General features: G+C 43.3%; 1 protein-coding gene across 1 annotated transcript in view; it reads left to right on the top strand.

Moving 5' to 3' along the window:
* Positions 1–21,726, top strand: part of NCKAP1L (NCK associated protein 1 like) — a 42,416-nt gene extending 20,690 nt beyond the window's left edge. Inside the window, exons 19-31 of the mRNA XM_028532416.2 lie at positions 1,855–2,000; positions 2,307–2,438; positions 5,200–5,418; positions 6,865–6,995; positions 9,927–10,024; positions 10,155–10,248; positions 10,400–10,482; positions 10,779–10,859; positions 13,343–13,436; positions 14,328–14,444; positions 14,992–15,101; positions 16,305–16,394; positions 20,308–21,726. Of these exons, the coding sequence (XP_028388217.1) occupies positions 1,855–2,000; positions 2,307–2,438; positions 5,200–5,418; positions 6,865–6,995; positions 9,927–10,024; positions 10,155–10,248; positions 10,400–10,482; positions 10,779–10,859; positions 13,343–13,436; positions 14,328–14,444; positions 14,992–15,101; positions 16,305–16,394; positions 20,308–20,439 (1,527 nt within the window). The 3' untranslated portion in view covers positions 20,440–21,726. The remainder of the gene's footprint in view (positions 1–1,854; positions 2,001–2,306; positions 2,439–5,199; positions 5,419–6,864; positions 6,996–9,926; positions 10,025–10,154; positions 10,249–10,399; positions 10,483–10,778; positions 10,860–13,342; positions 13,437–14,327; positions 14,445–14,991; positions 15,102–16,304; positions 16,395–20,307) is intronic.
* The last annotated feature ends 918 nt before the right edge of the window (positions 21,727–22,644 follow it).

Genomic DNA, 22,644 nt, shown 5'->3' with positions numbered 1-22,644 from the left:
TCCCTGCCCTGTGCACATATACTTGGACAGTGGCCCCCAGATCACCTGTCTTGTCTTACCTTTCTGTCTATCTGCACCCTAATCTGTGGCTGTCTGAACATTTTTAGGCAGCTCCTCTGTGTTTATCCTCAGGGCTGCTTTCTTGTTTTTGTCTGCTTGTTTTCCCCTCCTGAGCCTTCCCTTGACTGACTCATAGCACCTGGCCATGAGTAGCTCAACCTAAATTTCAGAAAATTTGAAAGTGAGGACTTGTTCTGCTGTTGCCCTGGAGTCTTTCAGGTTGCCCAGGCTACTTACCCTTTCCTGGGTTTGAGTCAGGCTTTGAAGAAAGTTTGGTAGAAGGGGAGCCTGGTTGTATGTGTACATATGCACAATTATATTATTATGTAACTGTTACATTTTTCTCATTTGTAAAATGGGGATAAAAATAGTTTATTCGTAGAGGTATCATAAAGATTAAATAAAATAAAGTATGTTAAATATTTGTTATACAACTCTCAATAGATGTTAGCTGTTAGATTATTTGGTATTTACTGGCTACTAAGGTGGGTTTTGGGATGGGGTCCTGGAAGGAAGGTACACAGTCCCTGCCCTAGGGGAATGTCCCAGTTTAAAGAAAAAAGAAATAAAAACACAAGTTTGAAAGATAGTTAAATAATTAGTACAAGAAAGTACATATATGGATATATTCATCATTCACTTTGAATATCTACTACATGCAAGGGACACAGTTTTGCTCAGTTCTGAATCATGGATGACTAAAACATGTGAGCAATTGTTTTCACACACACTGGAACTTTTGCAATCAAATAAATATTGGCCCTTTCAAAGTTATCATTTTGAATAAATAATTTGTGATGTTGCCATTACTAATAGAATTAAATTTTCCAGTATTTCCACTCTTAGACACTTTGTCTAATTATGAGAAAGTGTCCACCACAGACACTTTCTCATAATTTCAAGGTCAAAACACCTTTGTCCATCAAGGAAGACCTGATTTTTTGGAAACACTAATAGTTTGGACTTAAAAAAACAAAGTGTGATTATAAAGTAACAAAACCAATTTTCTATGGCTCTATGCTGCTCAGAGAGTAATTCCAAATGAGGAGTTTCCAGATATGCTCTCTGCACATGCTCAACAACATTTGATTAAAAGGAGAGAATTCTGAGGTGATTACTTTGAAGGACATACCTGAAATATGTAAGGTCTACCTTCGATTTTCTGTATGGCTAACTGGGGTATCTGGGGGGAAGAGAAGAGATGCAGAATTGATGTTTAAAGTAGCTATTGAGAAGAATATGATATCTTATTTCAAAAAAAAAAAAACAAATGAAAGAAAAGTAGTAGAGAGAGCTGGCCACATTGTGAGCTCTGAGTCTTTGGTGTCTGTGGTAGTGTGGTAACTGTCTCCACAGACAGAATATGAAGGAATGCAGCAGGTGAGATTGCGGTTCCATACCAGCAAAAAACAACTGTCTTTCAGGTTGGGAGACCCTAGTAGTATAGTCAAGTGGAGCTCTTAGATTGTATTCATTTTACTCGAATTTTCCCATTAGGAAAGACACTCTTTTGGGATGTGGGTAGGGAATTGATGATCTGATCCCTGAAAGACACTGCCATATTGAGACTCTGAGCCTGAACATAGGGAGATATTTAACAAAAACTAAAAGAGGTGAGCACTTTGCAAATAGGCCCCCATTAGAGAAAGAGATGCTGGAAGGCAAGAGAGAGAAAGGCAGAAAGATAAAAAGACAGGCAATCACGGAGGAACCTTTTTATAACTGTTACAGGGGCTACTTGGCAGTTTTAGGAACTAATTTCATTTCTCCATTCACGTGTGTTTGTTTCCAAAGCTTCTGCCCAAGCACTGTGCCACTACTATCAGCAAGGCCAAGAACAAGAAAATTGTGAAGCAGAAGCAAACTCCCAAAAAAGGAGAACCTGAGCGAGACAAGCCAGGAGCTGAAAGTCACCGAAAGAATCGCAGCATTGTCACCAAGTGAGAATCTGGGCCCTAGAGGTCCAACTGGGCACTACATCAAAGGAAGGAGAACGGGGAAGAGGGAATGTGATATAGCAAAAGAATGTAGAAGTGGTGGTGGCAAATGACAAATATGCAAAAACATTGAAATGTGAATTTTCTGCTTTGCCTTTGTATACAGTCTCAATGTATACTGTTCTAGGCTGAGTGTTCCTAGAAGATGAAAGGGCTCTGAAGGTCATGGCCAACACATCCCTCTCAGATAATAGCAGACACTGCCAGACCCATAATCAAGGCTCATTTTACTTTCTCAATTTTATGCAGCATGGACAAACTACATGTAAACTTGACAGAATTGGCACTGACAATGAATCATGTATTCAGTTTCTCTGTATTTGAACACACTATCTTCCCTTCTGAGTATCTCAGCAGCCATCTGGAGGCCAGATTCAACAGGTATCACTATTTCTTTGTCTTCTATGTTTGTATAGTGTGGTCATTGTCAAAGCTGGGTTCCATTAGGTTCATCTTGGTAGTCATGCTGCACCCTGGAGATCCTGGTGCTGTCAATCTGGCATAAGTTCCCAAGCATCTCTGTTAAAAGCAAATAAATGAAAAAGAACCCCAAACCTCTACAGGTGGCTTTGATGAACAACCAGAGTTCATCATCACTGGTTTAGTAGAATGAGTGGAGCTTTTGCTGTCAACAGAACTGTGCTGAGATCCTGGCCATTCGCTAAGGCGCTTGAGTGCATTATTCAGCTTGTTTGGGCCTTAGTTTCCTACCCTGTGCAATAAGGATAGCAATATTTACCTTATAGAGAGGTAATTGGGAATTATGTGTAATTGAGAATTGGTAGATAATTAAAGATTAAAATGAGTGCAAGGTTCTTCCTGACATACATATGCATAACAGGCCTCCATAAAATAGATTCTCTTCCCTCCACTTTGCGCCTCATTCAAAGTAGGGGAAACATTCCCTATATTGGAATGGGGCACTATAGTCAGAAATTAGAGGTTCGAGAGGAGAAATTATTGTGAATAATACCTAGTCTTCTATGTTTTATTTGGGAATATGTAGTATATTTACTAATTCATTCAACAAATATTTATTGAACAAGCTGTGTGTGTCAGCAGTGTTCTAGTAGAAGCTGTTAATACATCAGTATACAAAACATAAAATTCCTTGTCCCTGAAAAGTTACCTTCTAGTGGGGAAGCTAGATGAACACAACAAAGTAGAATATATGCTAGATTAGATAAGTGCCAGTCAAAAAGAATGAAGCAGGGAAGGGAGATAGGAAGTGTGTGTGTGTGCATGTGTGTGTGTGTGTGTGTGTTGGTGTGTTGCAGTGTTACATAGAGAGGCCAGGCAAGGCCTGCTTGAGGATGTGACAGTTCAGTAAACTCCTGAAGGAAGTGAGGAAGCCAATCATGTGACTGAAAGAACAGTCTAAGCAGAGGAAACAGCAAGTGCAAAGTTTCTGAGGTGGGAACTTGCCTGGTATGTTCAGGGGACATGGAGGAGACCAGTGAGGCTGGAATAGAATGAGTGAGGGGGAGACTGGTGGGACATGAGATTAAAGAGGCTGCAGGAGTGACATACTGTCCAGATGCTCCTGTGTTATTGTGAGGACTTTGGCTTTTATTCTGAGTTAGATAGGGAGCTTCACAGGGTTTGAGCAGAGCAGTACAAGATTTCACTCCATATTTCAAGAGGCTCACTCTGGCTGCACTGAGAAGGCAGGGACAGAAGCAGCGAGAGTGGTCAGGAGTCTGTGTTTTCATTGTAGGAGATGCACGCTTGTTTTTTCAATTAGGTTTTTGCTTTTGTGACAGTAAATTTAGTTTGTTTTCATTCTATATACTAGGTAATGGAAAGAAGTATCTCAGGTTCATAGACACCCTCAAGAAGATGACAAATTGATAACTGTCCATGTTATAAACCTTCAGAAGCTGGCAGTGGTTTCTAGGCCTTGGAGCAGTATGGGTGTGATATTTTAGTTTTCCTTGAATATCTCTAATACTTTATTCACTGGCATCATTGCTCCTGAAGCTCCAACGTTGGCCTAGAGATTTGGCATCAGTGAAAATTCTAAAATAGGCTAGGCTTGGCCTGAGTCTGCCCCTTTTGTATTATTTTCCCTCAAGTGGTTTTTCTTCTCTTTTCCTTGTCCTCTGGGAAACAGGCCATTCTGTTCCCTTCATCTACCCTGCCATAAACATTTTGCCCAAAAACAAAACCAAAAAGCTCCCCAAACATCTGTGACTTTAGGAAGAATCTAATTAATTCATTCCTATTGAGGTGCAAATGACTGATGTAGGCTTTGGCAAAATGGGATGTTTCCCTTTCCATTACCTTTCAACAAGGAAAAAAGCCTCACTGGGAAGATATTTTGGAAGGAGATGGGGGTGCAGTGGGAATGAGTGTTTCTGTGTGCCTCCAAAATAATACAGTAAGTCCTTACTTAGCATAGTTGATAGGTTCTGTGACTTCAAGTGAAACAACATATAAGAAAACCAATTTTACCATATAAAAAAGGAGTTAAGTTCCTATGGCATCACATCAATGTTAAATGAAAAGATCAACATTAAGAGAAAGATGTTGTTCGAGGATCTGCTGTACAGTGTGAAGAGTCCTCCCACCTTCTTTAGGGTTGGCTACAGCTGCATGCCAGGCAAGTGTGCTCCTCCTCCAGCTCCCGCATCCTCTGGCCTCCAGGGATTGCACTGCACTTCCAAAGGTTTCTAGGTGTGGTTTCCTATTTCTGACTGTGGTTGGAACGAATTCTTTCCAAGGAGAAAAGACAAAATACTGGTCCTGAGAATGCAGGTGGTATGGGCCCTCAGGTAGAATTAGATGATATTCAGGAGCCCAGGTCTTTTACCACTCGACCTAATTTCTCCAGAGTAGGCAGAAGAGCACAGTGGTTAGAATCCAATGTTATTGGATCCAAGTCCCAGGTTTGCCAATTGCCAGCTGTGTGGTCTTCACAGAAAATAAGTGACTTACTCTCTCTGTGTCTCTGTTTCTTCATCTGTAAAATGGGAATAATTGTACCTATGTTTTTGGGTTGCTGTGAGGTTTAAATGATATAATGCATGCAATAAATTCATAGCACAGCATCTGGAACACAGTATAAATGTGGTAACTGTGACTATGTTTATCATTATGGTTTTTAATTATGATTAAGATAATTATGGTTTTTGTCACCTAGAGCCATTGTGTGGCTGGCTGGCTACAATGCCACGACCCAGGAGATTGCAAGGCCTTCTGAGCTATTGGCTGGAGTCAAAGCATACATCAGTTTCATACAGTCTCTGGCCCAGTTTTTGGGTGCGGATGTTTCCAGGGTCATTCGCAGTGCCCTTCTGCAACAGACACAGCCACTGGACTCAAGTGGGGAACAGACGATCACCACTCTCTACACAAATTGGTCAGTGTTGTTTATCTTCAGTCTGCCTTACCGCTTTGTTTGCATTTTTCCCTCAACACAGCAGGATTTGGGTCCAGGCATTTTAGCTCCCTGGGTTACAGTCCCTCAAATGAAGGCTTGTTTCTGCCTGAGGACTGGAGCAATAAGCTGGGGCACCTTCTGTCCACCTTGAGGTTTCTTTCTAATCTTCCTTGTAACATCCACTGACCCACTCTGTAGCAGTTTGACATTTTTCCTCTTAAGTTCTAGTTCTCAATTTTCCTTTTCTGGGTTCTATTTTAATTTCAAATGATCTCTCTTCCACTTTTTGAAGTTCCCTTGTTTCTCTTTTCACCCAGCTTCTTCCTCCAAAAACCATTTTAACATTATCTGTCTCGAACACCAGACATGATATCTCTTCAACCCCAGACATGACCATTTCTCTAGCAGATTATTTTTAATAGGATGTGGGCCTCCTCTGCCAAACCAGAGGAAGTAGGAGCAGTACTTCTTTTAAAATTTAAGGATGGAAAAGAGCCTGATTTCTACTTCCCCAAGCCACTGGGTGGCACTCTTAATCCAGTATCAGCTCAGCAGGAAACAGGCTGCACTTAACCCCCTGGGTAGGGGGAAAGACAAAGTTTGCAAATACAAATACCAACAGGGACCTGAGGGGTAAGGGACCTGGGGTATTGTGGGCTAGGTGGGAACTTTGGGTAGTAGGGGAGGGCATGCCTCTTTAAAGGGGCAGCTGTCACTTAGCTCCTCCGGCTCGCTGCCCTACTAAATCCTTAGTTTTAATGTAACATCTCTCAGTTTCAAACTTTTGAACAACTAGCTCAAATTAAAAGAAAAAAATCACCTTTAGTGGTTAGCTGGAGACTTCTGTAAAATCTAAGCCCAGACTTAGTGCCTGGGTGAATGGCATGCTTTGGCCAAGGCCTCTTCTGCTGACGCTGGCCGGAGGTCAGGAGGGAATATTTGGAGACTAGATGGCTAGTGTTCCTGGGGCTTCTCCCTGTCCAAGAATTTTGACTTGAGACCCACTTCCAAGATTCTAGGTCTTCAGTCCAATGTTCTTATTGGAAAGGTTAAGGCTAAGTATATTTCAGAGAGGCCCAATCAGTAGGAACTTTTTTCTTGTCACCTTGGGCTTGCCTTACCTGGCAGAGAAAAGCCAAGGGCAGTAGCTGGAAAAGAAAAGGGGCTGGGGGAGGGGAGTGTACACCATTACATTTGACAGCCCTGAAGATTAGAGGCAAAGTGGAATTATATTATTGCCAGTTCTTTTTGAGCCAATGTTTGGAGTGTTAATTAGGGTGTTTTACCATCTTCTTTGAGTTTCTTCTCCCCACCCCAGCCTTTGGTGGGGTTTCTCTTTCTGGACCCAGTGGTAATGGTAGGAAGCAAGGATAGGGAGAAGGGACTGAACACTAATTTTCTGTGCTTTCTTGGCCAACTCTGTAGGTACCTAGAAAGTCTGCTTAGACAGGCGAGCAGTGGGACCATCATCTTCTCCCCAGCCATGCAGGCCTTCATCAGCCTTCCCAGAGAGGAGGAGCAACCCTTCAGTGCAGAGGAGTTCTCTGACATCTCTGGTGAGCCCAGGGCCTGGTCTCCTCACCCAGGAGCCGAGTCCTTCCCTTCGATACAGTATCAGCCTATGGACCCCATCTAAATTCTCTTACCTTCCCAGAAGCTCATTACACTATCCTTAGTATCTCTGCTAGATTCTACTTTAGGGACAAAAGAAAGAAAAAGAAAGGAAGAGAGCGAGAGGGAGGGAAGGAAAGATTCTAAGCAAGACTCAGAATTGAGGAGTGGCCTGAGGATTGAAGGTGGAGAGGGAAAATGAGGGGTGTTAGGAGTTGGGCAGGAGCACTCAAGTCCCTGAAAGGATCTATTGTTCAAAGGTTGTTAAATGGTTACTTTCCATCTCTACCAAGAATAAAACAGTAGGATATATGATGAAGGGTAAAAGATAAATGTAAGGAGAACATTCTCATGCTTGGAACTATTAAACTCTGGTCTGATGTTATGGTATCTTCTTTCTTAGGGATACATTTTAGAGCCTTAATCAGTGCTTAGATTACTGCTGTTTAATAATGATGATGAAAAAATGGATGGCAATTATTGTGGGCTAAGTTATCAACGTTCTCATGTATAAACTCATTTAATCCTCACAAGAGCCTTCAGATACTCTTATCACCCCCATTTTACACATGAGGACATGGGACACAGAGAGTTTAAGGAGCTTGCCTGAAGTCACACATTCGTAAATGGTAAAACTGGGATTTCAACTTAAGGCAGTCAAATTTCAGAACCCAGGTACTTAATCACTATGTAGTGTTGCTTTCCAGTATATAGAAGTGCTTTCTTGTTTCAAGGAGGGTCAGGTAATAAGTGTGTAGTAACTGAATTGGGAAGTCATTCTCTTTTTTTATTTTTTAAAAAGATTTTATTTATTTATTTTTAGAAAGGGAAGTGAAGGAGAAAGAGAGAGAAACATCAATGTGTGGTTGCCTCTCACATGCCCCTTATTGGGGACCTGGCTCACAACCTAGGCATGCGCCCTGACTAGGAATCGAAGCGGTGACCCTTTGGTTCGCAGGCCGGTGCTCAATCCACTGAGCCACACCAGCCAGGGCAGGAAGTCATTCTCTTTTAAAAGAGAGCTTTAAGCCATACAGATCCTTTTTCATAGATTTGTTTTACTGACTGACTTGATTGATGAACTCTCCTACTGCTTCCTCCTTCCCGTCACCTCCATATAAATCATGGCTCCTACATGGTGTCTGGGACAGGTAGGAGATGTTTTAGTGGCCTGCCCTCTCCATTCTTCCCCTTTCTTGGAGGTGTTTCAAAAGTCAGAGTACGCAGTTCTGTTTTCCAGCTCTGTCTTCTTCCTGTACTATTTCTCACTCCATCAGTAAGCTGACCCTACTCTTTATCTGCTGGAGGCTTCAGATGTCCCCTTCTCATCAATCCACCCACAAACTGTAGGCAGCATCTAAAATCAGCTTTAGGTCTTGGTGACAACTGACAAGCAGCAGGAGGTAATGCTGATTCCCCCTTCTACCACCCCCACCCCAATTTCCCTGGGTTACCATGGTAATGGGACAATACTACTCCAAAAATAGATAGATGGAAAGAGGAGGAAGCCCTAGGATTACTAGCCTGGAGTAGAGAAGACTAGAGTAAGGAGGTCTGACAGATCAGTGCGTCTCCTGTCCATCTGCTTCAGAGAAGGAAATTCAGCCCCTTTTCCCCTTTGTTAGCCATTTTGGCATTATCTAAATTGACTGGTTAGGAAATCCTTTTCCAGTTGTCAGCTTAATCTTCCTACTGTAAATAGGTGACTCTAAAAATGTACTTGCTCTGGACAAGGCTCTGTGTCAGCTGCTGTGACCAGTTCCCATCCTCAGCCATTTGTGGAGGTGTAGGTCAACCGGCCTTGCTTTCAAAGACTGGAGCGTGGAGCCTTGGTTTTCTCTTCCCTCTGGACTTCCATTAACTATATAAAACTCACCATTTTTCTACTGGTCTCTTGTTGTTACTTCTAGTGTTTTATGCTTTTCTTTCCGGGATAGCTCATACCCAAAGATGATAGCTAGAGCTCCTCCCTGTCTGAACTTATCACTGGTGTTTTGAACATGGGATCTCCCTAAGCGGCTTTATTTGATTCACAAAAGGCCAGAAGCAGGCTGTGTAGGGAGGATGAAGCACTGGGGCAGACTGGAGGAAAGAAGAATTTAGAGGAAAAAACAATCGGAACTCTGGGGATGTATGTTGATTATGAAAAAAGAAAAGGTAGCTTAAGGAGAGCAAAACTTGGACAGTGAGGTGTTAAATGAGAGCAGTTGAGGGAGGAATATAGAAAAAGCCAGATAAGGAACTAGTTGTGGTATCCGCTGGGACACAGGAAGGGGCAGTAGGGCATTGTGCTAGGTTTTTGGTACCAGCTTTTGACTTGGTTAAGTGATTTTTAAACAAGCACTTAACCCACTCTTGTCTGTTAAATTACATATGAATCCCTTATTTATGTATACATTTTATGGTGTTCTAAGGTTTTTAAAATGTACCTTATTTATTCTCATGTCAACTCTATGAGGTATTCAGGGCAGATATTTATTTCTTCATTTTATAGAAAAGTAAACTAAGGCTCAGAGAGGGTCAGTGATTTGTTCAAGGTCTTATATCTAGGAAAGCTACAACAGCTGGTCCAGCAAGAATGAAACCCAGCTACCACATAAAGGGAATTGGGAAAGTGTAGACTCTTATAAGAATGTAAATAGTTATCATTTGTGGTAAGTCTTGGTGCGAGTACCAGTAGGGAGAAGGTAAATTGTCCCATGGGCAGGCCAGACCTATCACCTGAATGCAGGATATTAGGACACTTTTGCTCCTCAACTTCCCACTTCCTTTCCTTGCTGAAAAACATCTTAAATGTTCAAATTACCCTATAGCTGTTATGCAAATGCTCCAGTATCCTCTGAGTCTCAGCTGGGATCTCTGTAACTCTATTCCAGAGATGCGAGCCTTGGCTGAACTCTTGGGCCCCTACGGTATGAAGTTCCTGAGTGAAAACCTGATGTGGCATGTGACCTCTCAGATTGTGGAGCTGAAGGTACTGTGGAAGCAAGCCCTGGGTGAAAAGTTTAGCCTCAGGGGAAGAGGGTTAGGAGTAGCAGGCTGGGGAGAAGATGTACCATGGGGCTCATCTTTTCCTGCTGAATGTTTCTGTGTCCTGGCTGCAGAAGTTGGTGGTGGAGAACATGGATGTGCTTGTTCAGATCCGATCTAACTTCAGCAAGGCAGACTTGATGGCTTCTCTGCTGCCCCAGCTGACAGGTGAGCATCTCCCCTAAAGGGAGAAGGAACTGTGGGAGAAGCACTATGGATGATAGGGTTTGGGGGGGTCTGGGGCTAGGCTGGGTCTGAAGAAGCAGCAATACCACTTTTCTCCTATGTTCTCTTCTCTAACACTCTTCTTTCTCCTCAGGGGCTGACAACGTGCTGAAGCGCATGACCATCATAGGAGTTATCCTCAGTTTTAGGGCCATGGCACAAGAGGGACTTAGGGAGGTGAGTAGGGGGAGAGAGGGCTGCCACAGAATCATAGATACCTCTGTGGGTATGGCTTGTATGAGGAGTTGTGGAAAGGGTTGGTGATGAGGAGAAAGCTTAATTTGGTAGGGGTCCTAGAATATCTCTGGGGGCCGATGAGCTGAGGGAACCTAGGTGTGTGAGGGGAGGGGAGGGGGGATTATTTAAGCTAGTGTTCTTATTTAAGCTGAAGCCCTCGTTTTGGTTTGTTTTCACCTTTTTTGAAGGCATTGGCCAACTGTTTTGTGGATTAATTTATTTTCTCTTTCGTCCAGGTTTTCTCCTCCCACTGCCCATTTCTTATGGGTCCCATCGAGTGCTTGAAGGAGTTCGTCACTCCAGACACAGACATCAAGGTAAAGGGGAGTACAAAGTGGAGTCCAATTAGATTTGTTGTTGAAAAAGGATGTAGCTAGGATCTTGTAAGGGAGAGAGGGCTCTGAAGAATACTATAGGGAGAAGAGCCAGGATTAGAATAGGAAAACACTGGGGGAGATTTTATAAAGAGAGAGAGGGGCATTGGTCAGACAAATATTCCTGGAGAGAGAGGGCAGACCTGGGGAGACATGGAGGGATGGAGAAGAGTGGGAGCCTGGGAGAGCCTGGCTGGGCTGGGGCAACATTACAGGAAGGAGAGGTGTAAGCTCTGTCTAGGACAGTATCTGTAAGTTTTCACTTAATATGTACACACAAGTTCTCTCTTTAGTCAGGAGCTTAAGTACTTCTTGCAAAAAGATTTATTCCTTCTATTCCCACGCACCCTGCCTGCTGTCAGTTTCATTTCCTTTTCTGGCCTTTTCTTTCCCCTAGTTCTGACACCTGATTCCTTTGTGTCACCTGCCTCAGGTCCCATTCACTACAGAGATGGTGAAAGAAAGAGGGGCTTCTGTAGTCTCGCCAAGTTAAACATCCCTTCCCCTTCTTCTCCCTTACCTCACATTATCTTGTCTTTTGAATCATCTGGAACAAACAAATATGTTATGCAGGAAATACAGCTGAAAGTTGAGAACAAGGGCCTTTAAATGCACAGGCTAAATCTCTTGTTGATTGTTTTAATGAAGGGAGGCTTGTGATAAGAGGAAACTGGTTAGCAGGAAGAATGTTAAAGTTAGATGTTAAGAAACACATCTTTACATCTGGATCAAAAGAGCTGGGAACTATCCCCCTCTGTCTGTGTAAAATCAGATGAGGGTCAAACGGTCATGAGGGCCATGAGCGGGTGATGTTTCACTGGATGGCTGCCCCTTTTGACTGGCCTTTGATTTTACAATTTTACGGTGAGCCTGGAATTCTGGCAGCTGCTGATGTTGAGGTCGAATGCCCTAGCCTGTCATGAGCTTGTCTAGCTGATATCTCTTATAAAGCTCCTAGACAACCCTGAGTTTTCGGCTCTGCCTGCTTTTGAAAATAAGCAAGTAGAGGTGGAGAGGGGGATGACCTGTCCATCAGAGATTCTGTTACTGCCTCAGAAGGGTAAAAAGATTAGGAGAAGAGAAAAATAAGACTCCTTCAATCATCCCGTTCTTCATCCAGAAAACCACATGTCCTGGACCAGGCCCCTGATCTCCTAGGCTATGATTGCTATGAGCAGGGTCATCTAGTTAGTAGGGAATTTAAACAAAGGACAAAGCAGAATGTGGCTAAGGTTTGGCTTCTGTGTGGAGTGTATAAGAAAATTGTGTGTATATTTTTATGTTTGTGGGGTCTTTGCATACAATGCTTAATTATTTACTATTGAAGCAATTATCTGTGTTCTCTCAGGATATTTTAAAGGTCCTTTTTAACCTCAAAATGGGGATAAGTACTTGATGTTAGAGTAGGGGGTTTGGGGGCTACATCCTGGGAACCTGATTCTAAGACCAATGAGGGATTCAGGTATCAATCAGTAAATATTAATCAAGTGCCTTCTATGTGCTTAGCATTGTGTTAACCACTAGAGAGGATAAAAAGAAATGCAAAGTTCCTAGCTTTTGAGATAAAGGCAGAGGGAAAGGAATTCATGTATATTTGTCATGTATATAGTTACTCCATTAGTCCCTAGGCTAGATGCTTTATACGTGTAGTCTAATTTAATCTTCACAACAATTCTGTGAGGTAAGTACTATTATCTTAGTTTTACAGATGAGAACACCGAGGCATGAAAAGGTTACTTAAATTTTAGTGAAGGTCACACATTTAGTAATTGGAGGTGTTAGAATTTGAACCCAGATCTCCTCATTCTAAAGCCTTTTTCTCTCTTCTCCATGCTGTGAGTTTTTTAAAAATTATTATTATAATCTAGTTGGTGAGGTAAGCCAAATATGTCTCACCTCCTGTCTGAAAAGATAACTGAAATTACCAGGTGCTGTACGTGACCAGTGCTAAGTCTGTGGTACTAATTTAAGGAGGGAGACAGGGGTTTGGGCTGACATACTCCGGGCTTCACAGAGAATATGAGATTTGAGTTAAGCCTCAAGGAATGGGTTTTGCCTCGATATAGGTAGAGGAGAGGAAAAGACACTGTAGAAGAGGGAAGCCCATGAACCAAAGTATGGAAATAAGCAAACAAATTGTAATTTGAAGAGTGAATAAATTACCCTGGCTGCATTGACTATAAGAAGTGTTTGGGGAAATAAGGATGAGAAAGTAAATTTGTACTATGGTGTATGGGAAGGCCAAGCTAAAGTGTTTCATTTTTTTCCCTGTAGATAAGTGATAGCTATGAAAGGAATACCTAGAAAATGTGGTAGTACACAAAAAGTTTAAAATCTGTGATCTAGGAATCCTGATGTCCTATAACCTTTGCAAAGTATTTCTGTCCTGGGAATCATCTCCAGAATGTTGGTTTTTTCTCTACCAGGTGACCCTGAGCATCTTTGAGCTGGCATCTGCTGCAGGAGTGGGCTGTGACATTGACCCAGCCCTGGTGGCCGCCATTGCTAATCTGAAAGCTGGTAAAATTGGGGAAAGGAGGAGAGGAGGGCTTGGGCCATATTTCTGGGTGGAAAATGCCAAAGTCAAAGAAGACTTTTGTTTCAGGGTGTAAATTCAGAAGCTTTAAGCTGGGGACTAAGGAAAGACTTAAAGTGTGGTCCCTAACCCCCACAAAATATCAATTCTTACACAGGAAATTTAGATTTCTAGTCAGAATCCAATCAGTTGACCTGCCAATCAGCTAAAAAGTATTAAGTGAGAGTCTGTTGCTCAGCAAGTGCTCAAAGGAATTTACAATCTGGTTTGGGAAGTAAGATGAATGCAAATGAGAGAATAATACACAGTAGTATAAGATTTCATGCTCAGTTGTGTGGTATAGCACCTGAGTTCCCCAGAGTCATTTAGTGCTTTCCCCTCCTATGTAATCACTGTGACATTATTCACTTTTTCCCCAGGTCTCACACTTCTCTCATATTTTCCATTACACATTTCCTCTGATTAGCATGTTCATACTTATACACACTCAGAATAGGATGGAACCAAGGGGCTGGCATTAAGCCCTTTCAAAATTGCCAGGCTGGTCTTGCTTCTTCTCTCTTGGTTTTGGTGAGACCCTTTCCTCCCTGCCTCTCCACCCCATCACAGGTGACAGTGTCCTCAGACTGCTTGTCAGCAGAGTCCTGTGCTAAGAGCTCTGCTCAGTCACCAGAGGAGGCCTCCAAGGACTCAGGCCCCTCACTGTAAGTGTAGGCTAGTCCTGTCCCTGTCAGCAATAATGACTTGCCTACAGTGCTTTATAGAGTGTATTCATAGATAATTTTTCATATGTTCCTCAGTAATTCTGTGAAATAAGACCCTTGCAGAGGATGATCCCTGTTGGCTAACCTTACTTCTCTTTTCCTTCTTACCAGATACGTCATCCCCTGAGGAAGAATATAAGGTGGCCTGCCTGCTCTTGATCTTTCTTGCAGTTTCCCTCCCACTCCTTGCCTCAGATCCTTCTTCCTTCTATAGCATTGAGAAGGATGGTAAGTAAGGAGTAGGTCTGAGGAACCAGTGCTAATTAGGTTATTGTCCTGGGTTAAGGAGATGAGGTAGAGACAGTTGCCTATCTGGAAAGTAGAGACTTCTGACTCAGGTGTAAAGTTCTCAAAAAACACTTGAGAAGGCTATCCATAAAATTCAATTCCACTGAAATTTCATAGGAATACTTTCTTCAAATCCCCAAATGCCTCCTGTAGTTGTTAAATAGGGATGGTCCAGACTGAAAAATGGAAACTTCCCAGTCCGGACCAGCCTGGAGTGACTCACTCTTTTAAAAAATATATTTTATGTATTTATTTTTAGAGAGAGGGGTATGGAGGGAGAAAGAGGGGGACAGGAACATCAACTGGTCACCTCTTGCACACTGGCCTGCAACCCAGGCATGTGCCCTGACTGGGAATTGAACCAGTGACCATTTGCTTTGCAGGATGATGCTCAACCAACTGAACTATGCTCATCAGGGCTGGAATGACTCACTTGGATATTTCTTTTTGTTTCTCTCCCTCTTTCTCCCTGTCAATAATAACCTAGGTTACAACAACAATATACACTGCTTGACCAAAGCCATCATCCAGGTGTCTGCTGCCCTCTTCACACTCTATAACAAGAACATTGAGACTCACCTTAAGGAATTTCTGGTGGTGAGTGGGTCTAGGTGATAAGAAATGGAAGGTTGCAAAGTCTGGTGAGAAATGGTTTGGCTTAAATCTATAGATAGTCATTGTTGAGCAGGCCATATAATTTGTTAAGTAAGTAATGAGGGGCCACTTTGTGAAAGACAGTTTCTTCTAAATTCCCTAACAGCTAGTATTTTAGCCTCTGCCCAAATACTTGGAAAGAGCATTGGACTGAGTCAGAAAATCTGAGTTCTAGTTCTGGATCTGTTACTAGGAATTTGTATGACCTCTGAAGAGCCAAACTTTTAGGGCCTCAGTCTTTTCTTTTATTAAATAGGGCAGTTAAACTGAATGCATGATTCACTATCTTGGTGTGCATTAGAATTCCAAGGAGCTTGTTCAAATACACATTCCCAATCCTATACCAGTTCTACTGAATTAGAATATCCTAGGGTGAGTCCAGGCCTCTGTTTTTAATCAGAACTCCAGGAGAGCTAAAGCACAATAAGTTGGAGGGACACTGAGTTTTATAATCCATAAGGCCCTTTCCAACTGCAATACTGTCAAAAAGCCAAATGTTTTTCAAATTCTCAAATTTTAGCACAAATCAGAACCACCTAGAGAATTTCTGAATCAGAAGATTAGAGGCTGGGCTGGAAAATTCTCATTTCCAAGTTCCCAGGTTATGTTGATGTTGCTCATCCTGGGATGTCACTTTGAGAACCACTGGTCTAGATTTCTAGGGACTGGTACCTACAACCGAGCAGCTAATTCTACCATAGGCTATGTCCAAATTGTTTGAAAAAAAAAAAGAAAAAAAAGGAGGAAGATACCAAGAGCACTGTGCCTGAATCAGAGGCCCAGCTCTGTCTCTCATTGGGTGGGGAGTCAGCTGTAAACAGCCTGGTGAAGTGTGGTACTTGGATGCTGCCTAGGAAAAGAGATTAACCTCCTGGTTTGCAATACTACCCGCTTTTGTTCTATGTTCTTTCCTTGCAACCTCTCCCCCAGCACCCTAGGCAACCTCCTGTTGTCCAAACTGGCTGGTTTACAGGCAACTTGCATCTCTGAAACCTAGGGAATTTGCGACTTTTTCCACTTGAGTTTCCAGAAACATCCCAGCCCTTTTTAACTTTCCTCCTTGATCTTTTAACGTCCTGTAGCCTGAGGCTGTCCTACTCTGACCTCCGTAAAAATCTGCTTCCCTTACCAACTCTTCCCTTACAGGTGGCTTCTGTCAGCCTCCTACATCTGGGCCAGGAGACTGACAAGATTAAAACCAGAAATCGGGAATCCATTTCTCTGCTCATGCGCTTGGTATGTATCTTATTTAATTTGCTATGGGGAAAGAGAGAGGAAGAGCCAGAGGGAGATTCCCCCATTTTTTTAATCTTCACCCAAGGGGATGTTTATTGAGTGAGGAGAAGGGAGAGAGAGAGGGAAAGAGACATCAATGTAAGAGAAAAATGTCATCTGGTTGCCTCTCGTATTCATCCCTACTGGGGATCAAACCTGCAAACTTTTGGTGTATGAGACAATGCCTCAACCAACAGAACCACCCATGCAGGGCACAGAGACTCTCTTTAAGGTCTTTTGGTCCATGGTATTGTCATCATTCAAAAGTATTAACTAAGAACTTATTTCTGCCTGACTCTCTGGGTCTAGTCTTCATAATCTGGTTAACATTCAAGACTTGTCCTGTAATCTCAAGGTAGAGTTTTTAAGAGCTTCTCTGCAGGAGAGGGCTAAACCTGGCCCTTAGTGGACTGGGTCCCTTTTCCTGCAATATTCTCAAGTCTGAACTGGCAGGACAACCGTATGCCTCATCCATAACTACCTGTTCAGCACATGTTTGGTTTTATGTGACCACTTCCTCAGGACTGTATTTCTTGTCCTTAAGAGTACTATGAAGAGGGTGCTGAATAGAACAGAGCTTGGGGGAGCGGGCAGGAGGGCTCAGAGCAGGAAGGGATTTTATGTTTATTTTTTAAAGGTTTTATTTATTTACTTTTAGAGAGAGGGGAAGGGAGGGAGAAAGAGAGGGAGAGAAACATCAATGTGTGAGGGATACATTGAATTTGTTGTCTCTCACAGGTCCCCAAATGGGCACCTGGCCCCCATCCCAGGCATGTTCTCTGACTGGGGATCAAACCAATGACCTTTCTTCAGTTCGTAGGCTGGTGCTCAAACCACTGAGCCACACCAGCCAGGGCAGAGGTGGAAGGGATTTTAGATGAAAAGCTGTAAGGCAAGGAGCCAGGTGAACCATGCATCAGGCAGCTCCTGCTGTCTCATCTCCTTTCTTCCCAAGCTGTGGGCTTTCCCCTACTTTGGCAGAAAGTTCTGGTAACTCTGACTCAGTTATTTAAAAACAAAATCTTTTTCTCATGACCCTGTTTTCTCTCCTCAACATACTTACTCACTGTTTTGCTCTAAAAGTCTGATTCTCCAGGTTACTATAGTACTTAGATATGAACAGGAGGGGCTCCTACCCTGGGCCTTGTGCTTGAGAGGCCCCCTTCAGACCAGAGGGAGAGGATATGCCCACCTGGAGGCTGTGTTCTGCCTCGAAGTCCACACTAAAGATTTCTGGGACTTGAGAATTCTTTGTTAAGCAGCTCCAGTCCACTTTTGGGGCTTGTGCGGAGCTTCTTCCCTAAGTCCGTCCTACTGAGGCAGACTGCTGCTGGTGCCTCTAGCACCTAAGGGGTGTATGGCTAGAGCTTAGCTGTGTAGACAGAAGTCTACATGTGCATACAAAACCCTTCAAACTGGGGCTGGTTCCTTCTCCCCTGTTCAGGTACAGATCTCTGAGGAGTCTAAGGATTCTTAATTCAAACATGGCCTTCCTTAACATTGTGAAAGTATATCATGAAGGTTGAAATATAAAATATAATAGTTTATTTGATTTATTTTGTCATATGGTATGTGGGCTTCCATTGGGACTCTTGGCTTAGGACCACAAATGTTAGGGGAAGGCGTACCCAGGAGTGCCCCTGGTTTCCTTTAAATACACAGGCACTGAGTGGGATCTGTGTCTCAGTTTCTCTTGCTAGAAAAAAGGCTAGGTTGGGCTGATTAAGGGTTATGATAGAGAAGAGAGAGGACATGAGGGTACGGGTGGAGGGTATGTGTGGTGAGGGGTAAGAGGGCAGAGGAGGCAAATGAGGGCGAAGGCCAGTGGTGTGCTAGAGAGCACAATTTTTGGAGCATCATGAGCTTGGGCAAGTTAATTAACCTTTGTGAGACTTTGATTGTTTATCCATAACAATGGACAACAATGCTTATGATAGAGTAGTTAGGATTCATGAGATATGTGCAAATGCCTACTATATAACAGATGCTTAAGAAATGTTAGTAGTTCTCTCTCCCTCCTGTTCATTTTAGTTTTTGGATAGTTAAGCTTGCCTCTTCATTTCTTTGGGCAGTATTCACTTCTGAAAGGTCAGGGGTATTTCTGCATTGCCCAACCTCCTCCTTCTGCTTTGCTCCCTACTCTCCTACTAACCTCAAAGTGTGGGGAGGTGTCTGCCCCTTGTGGCACTGCAGTGAGGCCTGCAGAGTGGCTGGAGCAGAGCTAGGACCAGGCAGTTTTTATTGGAGGGAGTGACAGAGGGACTAGCTGCTGCAGAGCAATTTAAATGCAAATGTTTCCACAGAGAGATTGGAAATGACCGAAGGGGAAAGAGCTGTATTCTAAGAGGCTACTCATATAGCCCCAAATCCTAGTCAGGCACTTTTGTCCCTGAGGTCTTTCTGTCTTGGCTGTCAAGGCTGGGCAATGTGTCCACCCCAGTATTACCAGCTGGTTCCCTCCATTCCACAGGGGAAAGAATCGTGGAATCTTATATGTCGGAATAAGGCCAGGTCCTGGGAATTAGTCCAGTCCTTACAATTCATAGGTGAGGAAACGGAAGACAGGGAGGAAAAGATGACATTCAAGGTCTCCCCCAAAATATGCAGGCAGATTTGGCCTTCACTCTAGGGCTGTTTCCACTACTAAGAATCTCTTCCAGTTAGGAGCTGTGTTATTTTCTGTGCTTAATGATGCAAAGAATAGGAAGTCTTGGGCCTGTGAACCTTTCTTAAAGCTGTCACTCATTCCCCTATACCTGAGGGTGGTATCCTAGGAAAGAGATCTTATCTCTGTCCTGGCTTAAGGTTTGAAAGTCTTGCCTAGCACAAAAAATTCTTTCCATTATCCAACCTAAGATCAGAGCTACAGTTTTAATGGCAGATTTCCTTCCCTTCAGCCTGCAGTATCTGCTCTTCTGGCACTGCTGTGTGTATTGTATGTGCATGTGTTTGAGAACAGCTGAATGTTACAAATTTTAAAACCCAAAAGGACTTCAGAGAGAGAAACATGTTAGAGTAGATAGGGTAGGTTCTCTTTTCTGAGTGAATTTCAGGGCTTGAAACACCAGACATATTGGGGAGGGCCCATCTGTGTGGATTGCCAGAGGATATGGGACACTTCTCTCCAGAGTGTATCTTTTAGTCCCAAACCTCTTAATGAGAGGGATACTGAAGGAAATACACCCCGTTCCTTCCTCAGAGATGGGGACCCTACAGCCTCATGCCAGGTTGCACTGCTCTTTGCTAATATGCCCCCCACCCAGTCTTACCCAGGCATCTTGATCTATCTTTCTGCTGGGCTGTGGGGCTGCTGGGATTACCACAGTGCACGAGCTTCTAATTAAACTAATTAATCATGCCTGCTCCTTTATTCAGCATCCTTACTGTTCCACAAGCACTGTGATGAGGGAGGGAGGACGTTGAGGCCCAGCACAAGGGGACCCATGTGGATTCCAGGCCTCTCTTTCTCAGCCTGCAGTGGCAATGGTTTCTTTCTCTGCCAAGCTTTGTCATTATCACTTTATTCGTCCTTACCTGCATCTGTGCTGCCCACCCACATATGCTTTAGCATCCAGAGTGGGAGAGAATGGGAGTTTGTCTGCCATGAGGGAAGTGATTCTTTCCTTCCTTCCACTTCTGAGCCCTTCATATAACCCTGAGGAGGGGGACAGAGGCCATTATAAGGGAGGCAAGGAAGCCACATTGCTTTCCTAGAGATAAACCAAGTTGGGGAGGAAGGGGAGTGTGATTAGGAACCCTGTTTACTCGTAACTCTGAGGGCCTCAGAGGGCCCAGGAGACTGAATGAGGATGATCATTGTGTCATGGAGGTATGCCCTACCTGAGGATCTCATCTCTTGGCCTGTTTCTTCCAGATGGTGGAGGAGTCCTCCTTCCTGACCCTAGACATGTTGGAGTCCTGTTTCCCTTATGTCCTGCTTCGAAATGCCTATCGGGAGGTATCTCGAGCCTTCCACCTGAACCGAGTGCCGGCCAGTACCCACTGAAGGGCCCTTTGGGACTGCCTAAACCCATGCCATCCTGGAAGCTGTGGTCATTTTCTTAAGGGGTGTGAATGGGGTGGGGTCTAGAGCCAGAGCAGAGGAATAGGCATGTGGACAAACAGTCCAGGACTGAGAAATCATGGAGAAGTGAGGCAGGCTAGGGGGATGGAGGACAGTTGATAGGAAAAGTTGGGGGCCTGGGGCCAAGTCTGAATTTTTATAACAAAAAAAACAAGTGATGTACAAATATGTTTCCTATCTCCTGTGACTAGAGCTTGAGCTCTGACTGGCATGGACCTCTCTGACCTTCATCACTATTCTAGGATAATGCTGGCGGGCGGAGATGATCAATCATCATATTAAACCATAATGAGTTTATAATCCTCCCATTGGAGCTGCTATTGTCTCCTGCACATTTATTAGGACAATTATCTCCTCTCTTTTTTTCCCCAAATGTATTCAGCAAACATCCAGCCTGCTCCTACTGCAAAGTCGTAGCAAAGGACCCCTTTTCTTTTTTTTGTGGGAGCACTTTTAGGAGTCATAGGTCTCTTCCTCTGCCTCCAGCTCTATTGTCTGTAGGGGTAATGAGGAAGTACTCTTGAGAGATTTTCACTGCCCCAAACCCTTTCACCTGCCCCACCACCTTGGGGGTAACAAGTAAGTTCTCTCATCTGTTTAACTTTCACCCCTCCTGCCTTTTCTCTGACATCATCAGAATCCAGAGCAGAGGGTCACAAGGTCACAAGACAAATAATTAGAGCAGAGTCATGTGGTTTTCTTCCTGGACCATTTGAGGTACTCCTCCTTCTATCTGGAAGGACTGATTTAACCCCAACCCCCTTGTCATCCTGGGTGCAGCTCTTGCTCCAGGCAGGGATTTCTCTTGTAGATCTTAAATTTCATAGACCTCATTAGGCTGTAGGGCCCTGAGAGTGGGTATACTTGAGGGAGTACAAGTTGTTTCAACTTGGCCCTTTTCTGCGCTAATTAGAATTTCAAGTGTCACAAAGCCTGGGGCATTCAAGATAGCACTAAACTGGGTTTAGTTAATTCCATGGCAGGAAGCAGTGGCCTTCATCCATCTCTTCTGTGCACCTACTGCCAGGGAAGCTGCAGCAACAGATCATGTATGTCACAGGTTTAGAGTGGTTGGAATGGGCAAATAGAATTAACTAGTTGATTAATCAGGGTCATGTTCATACTTCCATAATAAAATGAAGCAATTGTTGATTTTCAGCAAAACCATCTGGCCTTCATTAAAGCTATTTAATAACTTTTTGGATTTTGTATGTGTGTTTGATTTTTATTTCTTGAGACCCAGGCTTAGTCCATACTTTTAAAACTTGGCACGCATAATCAATACACAAGTTTTTTACCAGCAACAATTGTCTGCTCTTTAACATAGAAGCAACAGAGGATCCTGCTTCATGCCTCAGCAAGTTGTCCTCCCTTGCTATGGAAAGGACAGCATGTTCCAAGGAGTGATTCAGGGTCAGGCCTACGAGACTGAGGGCAAAATCGATGAAGACAAGAAGGCTCAGAAGTATCTGAACAACTACTCTTAAACCCATATCTCTGCCAGGATCATCATCTTGAGGAGATGGAGACCTCTGTTTCATCTACATGTGGAAATGCTTAAAAGGAGCCTCCCAGAGTACAGAAGACAAGCTGCTGCAGGGGAATAGAGAGCAGGCATAGCAACTTTATTTTTTAATTACAATTTTTATTGAGATAGTTAATCCAACAAACTAATGCAGAGAGATCCCGTGCATCTTTACCAGTTTCCCTCATGGTAATATCTTGTAAAAACAATAGTATACTATTATAACCAGGACACTGACATTGATACAATTCACTGACCCTGTTCAGATTTTCCCAGTTTTACTTACATTCATTTCTCTGTGTGTATGTACTTAGTTCTGTAAGCTGTATCACATGTAGGTTTGTGTGTCCACCACCCTTGGTCAAGGTACAGAACAGTTTCAACACCACAGGGATCCTCTTGTTGCTCTTTTCTAACCACACCCACTTCTCTCCTGCAGCCCTCTTCCCTTCCCCACTCCCTGGCAACACGAATCTGTTAGCCTTTTCTAAAATTTTGTCATCTGTGATAATGTCTTTTTATAAATACACAATTACACATACCTTTATCTACAACATATACTTATCAAAGTGTTCTTTCATCCTTATATTTCTGCAAGGTAG

This window comes from Phyllostomus discolor, chromosome 2 (genome assembly GCF_004126475.2).
Source record: "Phyllostomus discolor isolate MPI-MPIP mPhyDis1 chromosome 2, mPhyDis1.pri.v3, whole genome shotgun sequence".
In the NCBI taxonomy this organism is placed as follows: domain Eukaryota; kingdom Metazoa; phylum Chordata; class Mammalia; order Chiroptera; family Phyllostomidae; genus Phyllostomus; species Phyllostomus discolor.
Note: the sequence above shows the minus strand (reverse complement) of the source record. Positions and strands in the feature narration are given on the sequence as shown.